Raw genomic sequence first — 9882 nt, 5'->3', positions numbered from 1 at the left:
TATTCGTGAATCCACATATATGTCTATGCATGTTCCACGGATTTTCAGCCACTACTGTCGAGTCTCACATAGTCTTATATTTTTAAAGCTCTACTCCCATATGTTTGAACTTGAAATTTGAAACTTGAGCAAGGAACCTAAGAGATCTATTCACAAAATTTGGGTTCCATTTGATTTACCAAATATAATGGGCATGTGAGAACTGATGTCTATTTATTTTTCAACCCTATTTTATGTATTGGCCGAAGTTTCCTTTACAGTCTTCCAATGGCTTACCTTTTTGGCAACATAAGAAGGTCAAATGGGTCTAAAAATTTGTGGACAAACAAACCCCTTGGTCCCTTGCTAAACATCAAGTTTCACCAAAAGGTTGCCAAGTGACAAAGTAGAGCTTTGAAACATGGCCTCTCCGAACCTGCCACTTTCTATCTAGTGGCTACAATAACCACATCATAAAGTAGGGTTAAATTGCCATATTTTTATAGAGAGATTGGAACATTGAAGTGTTTATGTGTCATATTTAATGCAACTTATTTTGGAGAGTGACCTCCTCACACCATAATAACTTAGCTCGTTATTAGATTAGTACACTCTTTTATGATTATCATATTCAAAGGGGGTGAAATTTTGTGGACAAGTAGACCTTAAGGTTTGGTTTACATATTAAATTTTAAAACAATTCGAGTTTTCCAAGTGAAAAAAAAAAAAAATTAAAGAAAACTTAAACTATTAAGAGATTGCAAAGGGACTAAGTGGAGGTGCATAGACATACACGTGAAGGTAGGCCTCATACGGTCAATGCCGTAGACATTCAATGGTCAGAGTTGCTACATCATTCTTCAATGTAAGCATTGGGTAGCGATGTATCTATCATTCGCTAAACGTGGTTGAACCCATGGTTCACTATGAATGACAAGGGTATTGTACATATAGAACAGAATTTTATCTAGTGATTGGTTTTGGTGTCTGGTTGGTTGCAGATCTATTATGTTAACAACAATAAAATGATATTAGCAATTATCGAGATTTTTAACAGCTTCTGAAAGCTTTAAACTTCTATATAGAAATTGTTGAGGCTGAAATTTGGTATAGATAAATGGTTATGTGGATGAGTGCACAAAATTTCTGCATCAACCAAGCTAGAATGTGATTAATATGATGATCGATGACCATCAACGTTGGATACCTTTTACAAGGCAATGTTCAATCCACCAATTTATGGAATCAACAAAAATTAAAGCACGTATCTAGTTCACGAGGCATTGCGAGGTCTGGAGAGGATCATAAGGTACACATACTTATTCCTACCTTTTGGAGAGGCTGTTTCTTGATTCAATTAGCAGCTTTACTGTTGCATCAAGTTCTGCCCCCAGAACCAACAATGAATGTGGATTGGAAAAGAAATGACACTAGATCCTCTAGGGATCTAGGAAAGGAAACCTTTGTCTTCAACGTCCGGATCTTCTATGTTTGGCCCGTAATTTTTGTTTTACTAAATTATTTTTTCATCCAAATAGATACAATAAAATGACAGGTTGTGATTACTAGGTCTTTGCAATCTCGTTAAACACCAAATCCCAATCTTTTCTGAAGGCAAATTTCCCAAAATATGTGCTGAAAACAGTTTCGTTGTCAATTGGTTCTAACCTTTACTATTTTCAGCTCCAAAACAAGTGTTCCAAAGAAAAGAATTTGCTTATGGTTGATGGGTACAAAATTCTATACAAGAAAGGAAAGCCAATAGAAAGAGACCTCAGTTTCCATTTAACTATGGTGTAAGATATTTTTCCTTCAGCATGGGTTCGTGGGTGCTTGGATGGTGCCCAAGGGCATTTTCAACCTCGTATGGTAGGGAGAGTAATTAGTTCCTTAGGATTGTGGGTGAACCCTCCTCCATGGGACAACTGCTAGTATAGTTGGCTTGAGGTGAGGGTAGTAGAGCTTAGGCCCCAAGAGGTTTTGAGTTTGTATCCCACCCAGCTTTCCCCGCACCCTGGCTCTCCCCACCACTCCAAAAAAAAAAATCCTTCATGATTGTATAAAGTACCTAAATCCACCCCACCGAAAAACAAAAAATCCGAATTGTTTGTGATTTTATGAAGTAAAAATTTCTTACCACGTTAATCATGCTAATTTTTAGTTATAATTTTTATTTTACTTTTCAAATCTAAGGGACTTTTTTTTAAGAATTCTAAGGGATTTAGATGCAAAGAGTGAATTTTTATAACCAAATATGAAATGATTTAGAGTTAATTATATATCCATGTGGGGTAATAATGTAAAACTGTTTTACAACAGACCTTAATCGGTTCCCATACAGACAACTAGAATATGATATCGAATCAAAATATGAAAAATCGTTGTGTACCTTGCACCTAGTATGCTGAAGATGAAATTGATGCAGTTCTTCACAATTCCCTTATCTTGATATATAATACTGTCTAACCCGAAACCCGAAACTCTAAACCTAGAAAACTTTTTCCTTAAAAAATATGATATTTTGGAACTGATTAAAACTTTTCAGTCTGTATGTATTATGAAGAAGGATAACAAATGGGGTTAGGATGCCTAGAGTTTTGTGATTCTCAACCATGGTCAAGGATTAAGTAAATATTTTTTTTCATTTTATTTAATTAATATTTTATAATAAAAAATTAGATTCCAGATTGGATTTGTATTGATGGAACCTCAAATCCATCTACCAATAAATCAGTTATCATGGGTTTTTGAGAACACATCCTGGCTCTTAAATTTCAGAAAGAAAGAAAAATAGAGCAGGTTAAGCTGTAGAAAGTGAGCCTAAATCCGTTCCACTAGAGATTAGGAATGGCCCAGGCTCATCAATCGAGATAAGCATGAATTTGCTTGGGATGCTTATATTTTATTCATCATCTTAGTATTTTAGTCAAAGTCTGTAGAGGGTCAGGTATTCTTAAAATGGTTGATGGTTAAATCAGTCTTCTCCTTCGAAGTTCAGTCATCTAGAGATAATATCTTGAATTCAAAGTTCTTGGAAATAAAATATTTAAGTTCATTAAAAAAAAAAAAAAATCAAAATAGCATCATAAAATCCTCAAAAATAGGAAAAAAAATTTAAAATACATGCATATATATATATATATATATATATGTATATATCTATATATTCATTGTGTTGATCAAGGACAAATGTTATTTCTTTATGATCAAAGGTCTACATAATTTTAGAAAAAAGGAGTTATTATTCCTCAAACTGTTTTATGTGGTTTCTAAAGCGTTTCATAGGAAATGCTATACCAAAAAACTCATTCTCATAGGAAAAATACATAAGAAATTATTTAATATGAATGCACTCTCATAAAAAAAAAAAAGATAAACAATTATATAATAAAAATTTACTCAAATTTTTTTTTTTTGTATTTTAAATTAATGGTTGTATGAGGAAAAACATAAACAATTTCATCAATCTAGGAATGGAGACGTGTATGTCGAAGATTTGGAGGATATTATTTATTTAATAAAACAACAACAACAACAACAACAACAACAACAATACCTTATCCCAACTTAATGGGTCGATTACATGGATCCAAACGAGAGCAAGGAAAAGGAAGTAAAAGTGAAAGGAAACAATTGATGAAAAAAATAGTATTGAAGTAGTTTATACTACTTCAATCCTCCTGGCCCTCTAATCCTCTCTATTTAAGGCCACACTTGGGACAATGCCAAAACTGTGCATGTCTTTCCTCACAACTTCTCCTATAGTCAATTTAGTGTATAAAAATTAAGTGGTTCAATTTTTAAATCAAAACAAAATTACATGTAACTACTTTTTTGATAAAACACTTTATTAACGAGCGAACAAAGTTCCAACTCGATCAGCAAACAACAATGGAAGCAAAAGAGGAGGGGGTCATAAAAAGAGAAGAAACATAAGATCTGATAGCTGAGTGAGGCCATACAATCAGCAACAAAGTTGGCTTCGTGAAGAGAATGCCTGAAAACGATAGACTCAATATGCCTAGTAAGAATAAGACATCAATGATCTTTGTAATCCTCCATGGGCAGATAGTGAGCTTTCCACAGATAAGATTGATGACCAGAAGGTTATCACTTTCGATAATAATGATGGAAATTCTTGTTCAATTGCCAAAAGCAAAGCATGGTGGATTGCAAGGGCTTTAGCCACAATAGCATAGTTCTTCCAATGGCACACGAAAATCCATATTGAAAAGTTGCATTGGAATTTCGGCACACACACATGATTTTTTGGTCACAAGCTAGCCGCCATAGATGATGTGTATATGCACATTTTAAGAATAGGTGGTTGACACTTTGATTGTGCTGGCAACAGAGAGAACATAACGGATCAACATGAATACCCCTATTAAGGAGAAGATCTAGAAGGAGAAGTTTTTTATGAAGAATTTTCCAATGAAGGTGTTGGATTTTTGGGATGGTGGGAAGATGCCTTACCTTAAGCCAATGGAAAGGATGAGAAGGGATCAGACCATTGATGGCAATGCTTTATCTTGAAGAGATGGAGAAAGTGCCATTGAAAATGGTGACCCGAACAAACTTATCATGAGAGGGGATTATTCGCTCCACTCACTGCAGAGGATGTTTTTACGAGAAAATGGGTATGAAAATCAATAAAATGACATAAGCGTTATCAAGGGGACACCAATGGAAGAGAAGATGTCTATTCCAAGATCTAGAGCTGGGGTCAATCAGTTGAAAGGTTGAAGTTGATGCTTCTCTGGGAAGAGGATAGGGAGTTGTTGAGGATGGATGTTGGGAATCCACTTGTTGCGACATGGATCAATAGAGCAAGCGTCTCTCACCTAGATAAAAATTCCTTCAATGAGGAGGTCCCTCCCCATGCAGATGTATTTTCAGCCCCAAAATGCTATTGAGGGATAGGTAGTGTGAAGGGAGGAAGAATGAGATAAGTATCTAACTTTTATAAGTTAGCACCAAAGTGGGAAGCTGGATGGAGGAGTTCCCAACACTTTTTGGCCAATAAAGCTTGGTTCATGAGAGCAGAGAGCTTGATGTTGAGGCCTTCAAATCTTTTAGGTTGGCATATATATAATAGCCCAAGAAATAGTAGACATTGCTGAAATGTTCCCGTTAATAGACCAGAAAAAGTCTCTACTAATGGAGTCCAAAGCTTTATGGACCGAGGAGGGGATCTGAAACATGACATGACATGTAGGGGCATGATTGCCAAAGTATACTGCATGGGCATAAGTTTCCTTGCCAGACTGAGAAACTGAGATTTCCATTGCTAAAGTTTCTAGTAGACACTATTAATGAAATCAGAACAGTGAGCTTTTTGAGAGCTTTCCTGTTACAAAAGCAATGCCTAGATATTTTATCCAGAGCGTTGGTGGGAGCAATCTGGAAGAATTCTTGCAATTGTCTCTTAGTTGCAGAGTCAACATTGGGGCTGAATTGGGCCATAGTCTTGTTGATATTGATGGCTTGACTAGAAAACAGATAGTAGGAGTCTAAGGTTGTAGAAAGAACCTTGGCTTCAGACAAAGTCACTTTACTAAAAAAAAGATTAGATCATCAACAAATGTCATGTGAGATACGCTTTCCACCTCTTTTGATTTGGTTCCCGTTTATGTGTCTTTCCTCAAGCACAATAGCAAGTTTGGTGGAGAGATTCGGCACAAGAAAGAATAGATAGGAGGATAGGGGGTCTCAATATCTGTGTCATCTTGTAGGCTTGAAGGCTTGAAGAAAGGAAGGGAGGAGCCATTAAGCAACTACAAGTAACTAAAATGGCCTAATTTTTTAAATCAAAATTAAGACATTTATTAAATTATGTAAGCGACTTGGTGCGATTTTAGTAAATGATTTTGGTTTATTTTTTTCCTAAGTTAAATGTTCTACTTTTACCTTAGAGACGTCATTTAGAGAGTCCCATATAATAAATAGGGAGAAGTTTTTCAAACAGTGCAATAAGGAATCTATTTGCTACTCCAAATACTCTAGAATGATATCATCAATATGAGTGATCCCTCATCATAGGAGAGAGAATGCTAGTATAAGTCCCACAGGTTATAATGTGAGAGAGATATGTTAGAATCTACAAAGGGAATATATATATATATATATAGGGCGAGTGGTAGCAGCACGTACGTGTTGCAATCTTATTTTCACTTACTTTAAATATAAACCGTCCATTTAATAAGAATTAATCTAAATCATCAAATAATTTTTTATATTGTAATCGGTTCCCAGTTTTTAGGGTGGAAAAATCAGGTTATTCTTATATTTAACCTGCTGTGATGGTCACGGAATGGTGAACGTAACTACCGCAATTCTTCCCTTCCAAATAATAAGGAAGAGTGGGATAATGACAGTTGGTCTCTCTCTCTCTCTCTCTCTCTCTCTCTCTTCCCTTTAAGATTCAGACCTTACCAAGAATCAGACGAGTTTCTTCACCCTAACAATTCCTCCTAACCTGTTTGAGAGAGGATCTGAACATTCACAATCTTACAATCTCTTAGCTAGTCATCCCTAAAGTTTTCAGGACAATCAAAAATCTATTCACAAGAGGAGAGAAAGAAGTTTGGTCGAAATTTGAGGGGGTGCAAATTCACACAGAGAGGAGAGCGTGAGAGAGCGAGAGGAGAGAGAGGGAAGAATTAGGGATGACTAGCTGTCACCGTCACAGCCGGTGTTCGATAAAAGGAGAGAGAAACGTTTCAATGGTTCAGATTATTTGTGGTTAAATCCACGGTTATCCACGAAGAATGTTTTGAAAACATTATTTACACGTACGTTCCGTGACCTTTTTGCCATATATATATATATATACATTTTTTATTCGAAACATAATATAATTAGCATAAAGCATACTTAAATTTATACATCGTATCCAACATAGATATTGATTGTTTGTTAATCTTGCCATTCTAGCTATTTCCTTAATCCTAAATAGATATTCATTGTTTGTTTTTGGGCAAAATTGGAACGGACATCTTACGGTGCGCATTGAAAAATGAACATTCTCCTCACGTTTCCATGGACCATGAGGTCTTCACATAAATTATCCGAAGGCTCTCACACATCTCTAGAAAAAAAAAAAAAAAAAAAACCACCTAGAGATTGTTCTCAACCAAAAAGCGTTGGGTCCCACACCTTGATTGAGTATTTGAGATGGCATATCGTGGCCTATACACGTCGCAAACACGTCGCATAGTTAAAATTGCGGTATGCCAAGTCACTCCACTCTCCTACCAAAAAAGGAAAAAAGGAATTTTTTTCTGAGTGCTCTATCTATACTCTGTTGTTCATTTCTTCTGTTAATAAAAAACGGTTGTTGTTTTCCCTTGGTGGAGGAGCTCAGGAGCATCCAGATCCCGCGAAATTCTTCATGAGGTACATGTTTCTGCAATCACTGCTTCTGTTTCTTTCAATCTGAAATTCATTTTTTTATTATTGTTATTCATTGGAAAATCTGAACAAAAACCTGGGATTGGATTTGATTGAATATTCGACTCACTTCGAATTTGTTTAGGAAAATTCTTGATCTTTTTGCGGGTTACTTTTAAATTGATTGAAGGGTTTTCTTCCTCTGGGATGAAGAAAATTAATATAGGGTTTCCTCGGATTATCGATTACAATCCGGTTTTTGCTTGATTGGCGAGGTCTCGCCAGGGATCTTGTTGTCGTAGATGGGGCAGTTCTTATCATAATTTATCGATTCTAGACTTTTCTAGTACTTGTAGATGGGTTGTTGGTAAATAGTGTATAGTGGGTATGATGGGTAGTAGGAGATGGTATGGGGATTTCACGGAGCCTGCTTGTATTATTCTCTTGTTGTTTAATCTTTTAGGAGAATTAAGGATTTGGGAACTTGTTCTTTTCAGGTTTTGAGCTAAAAAAAAGCAATGGATGCCAGTGCTATTGAGAATGCAACTATTGCAATTCAGGTCCCTGACGGTAGGGATCCAGAGATGGAATCAGAGATTCATGGTTCACAAGATTCTGGCTCACCTAATGGAGAGGGGATGCGGGAACTGAGAAGCGCTGGAGAAGTTCTAACAAGAGTGGAACTGGATTTGGCTTACTGTTCCGAGAAGTTAGTAAACTTGGATGTGCTTTTGATGAATGTGGCTGCAAGGGAAAGTGATTTTGAAGCTATAACTGTAGAGAGTGACGATGTTTCGGTCGACTCTGTTGAGAAAGCAATGGAATTCAATATTTTATCTGGAGTCTTAGATTCAGAGGTTAGGGAACTGGATAATTTCATGGAATATCTTGAAAGAGAAATTGGGGATACTCGTCAGAAAATATCTTCATGTGAGGGCTTGCGAGATGCTTTCCCAGAAATGGAAGAGAAGTTGCATGACTCTGAAGAATCTTTGAAGCAATCGAAAGATCAGGTCTCTGAGTTGGGGATGCAATCTTCCAAGTTCCAGAGGACTTTGTTAGCGTATAGCGGGCAAGAAGAAAATTGTAAGTTATATATCAAGTTTTTTTTTTTTTTTGGGGGGGGTGGGGGTGTGTGGTGTGGGTGTGCTTAGGTAATTCTAAAATGGAAAAAGGAAATTCGCCATAGCTAAGGGTGTTTAAAAGTGACTGATTTTCCTCTTTGTTTATAGGGAATGATGGCAAGGGTGCTGATTTTGGTGAAAGCAATCAATTTTCAAACATGAATGCCAAGTTGAAAATGCAGACTGCTGAACAACAAAGACATATTCTGAGAATGCTGGAGAAATCCTTGGCAAGGGAGTTAGATCTTGAAAAGAAGCTATCTGAATCAAGACAAAATGAAGAAGACATGAAATTAAAGCTACACTCTATGGAACAAGAAGTGTTCTGTGTGGAAGAAGCTGAGGAGATTGTTTGTGAGAGATTATTTGAAGCAGAGAGTGCTGCTGAGATACTAATGGGAGTTTCAAAAGAAATGATGGGTCGACTCCAGATTGCTCAGTTTAATCTAAGTAGTGCAATTAAACGAGAGAGTGAGATGAATTCTCAACTTAAGGATTCCATGGAACAGGTAAGTGCTAAAGAAAGTTCTTTTCAGAAGCTTGAATCCAGTAATACAGAATTCGACAACCTCCTTCTAGATCAGACAACCAGCCTAAAAGCTGACCTGAAGGAAGCTGCGGATAAATACATCCTTGCAAGTTCTGAGGCCTCCACTTTAAGGGAAAAAGTGAATTCTCTTGAGGAGCAACTGAAAGAATCTGATATTAAGCTACAGAATGCAAATGCTTCCTGGGAGGAAAGTCTCGAGCAGAATAATATTTTTAATTCTGAAATAAGTGACATGGAAAATGTAATTGAGGATCTGAAAAAAAGTGTTTCTGAAGCTGAAAGTAAAGCAGAGGTTACTGAGGCCAAATGTGTGCTGTTAACGGAGACTAACTTGGAACTTAACCAAGAGCTGGGTCTTCTTAAGAGCACTGGTAATAACACAGAGAAGATAAACGTTCTTGAGGAGCAGTTGACGGAAGCTGATATAGAACTACAACACGCAAAGGCATCTGCTGAAGCAAGTCAGGAGCAGCAGACTCTGTTGAATTCTGCAATTGATGATATGGAAAATTTAATTGCAGATCTGAAGTTAAAAGTTTCAAAAGCTGAAAGTAGGGCTGAGAGTGCAGAAGCAAAGTGTATTCTATTATCTGAAACTAACTTGGAACTTAATGAGGAATTGAATTTTTTGAGGGGTAGAATGGAATCCTTGGAGTCATCTTTCCGTAAAGCTGACAGTGCTAAAGTAGCAACTGCAAAGGACATTAGCATTAGGACCAAAGTTATTACGGATCTGGTCATGCAACTGGCAAAGGAAAGGGAGCGTGTCCAGAAGCAGGTCTTAACTCTTCACTTGACTCATTGTCCCATTTTCATGATTAAAAATTAACTGATTAA

General features: G+C 36.6%; 1 protein-coding gene across 1 annotated transcript; it reads left to right on the top strand.

Moving 5' to 3' along the window:
• The first annotated feature begins 7225 nt into the window (after positions 1-7225).
• On the top strand, positions 7226-9874 carry LOC122060709 (WPP domain-interacting tail-anchored protein 1-like). Its single transcript, XM_042623819.1, has 3 exons — positions 7226-7377; positions 7869-8457; positions 8604-9874. The coding sequence occupies exons 2-3, from the start codon at positions 7890-7892 to the stop codon at positions 9872-9874; spliced, it is 1839 nt and encodes a 612-aa protein (XP_042479753.1). The 5' UTR covers positions 7226-7377; positions 7869-7889.
• The last annotated feature ends 8 nt before the right edge of the window (positions 9875-9882 follow it).

The sequence above is a fragment of the Macadamia integrifolia genome, chromosome 14, assembly GCF_013358625.1.
Source record: "Macadamia integrifolia cultivar HAES 741 chromosome 14, SCU_Mint_v3, whole genome shotgun sequence".
In the NCBI taxonomy this organism is placed as follows: domain Eukaryota; kingdom Viridiplantae; phylum Streptophyta; class Magnoliopsida; order Proteales; family Proteaceae; genus Macadamia; species Macadamia integrifolia.
Note: the sequence above shows the minus strand (reverse complement) of the source record. Positions and strands in the feature narration are given on the sequence as shown.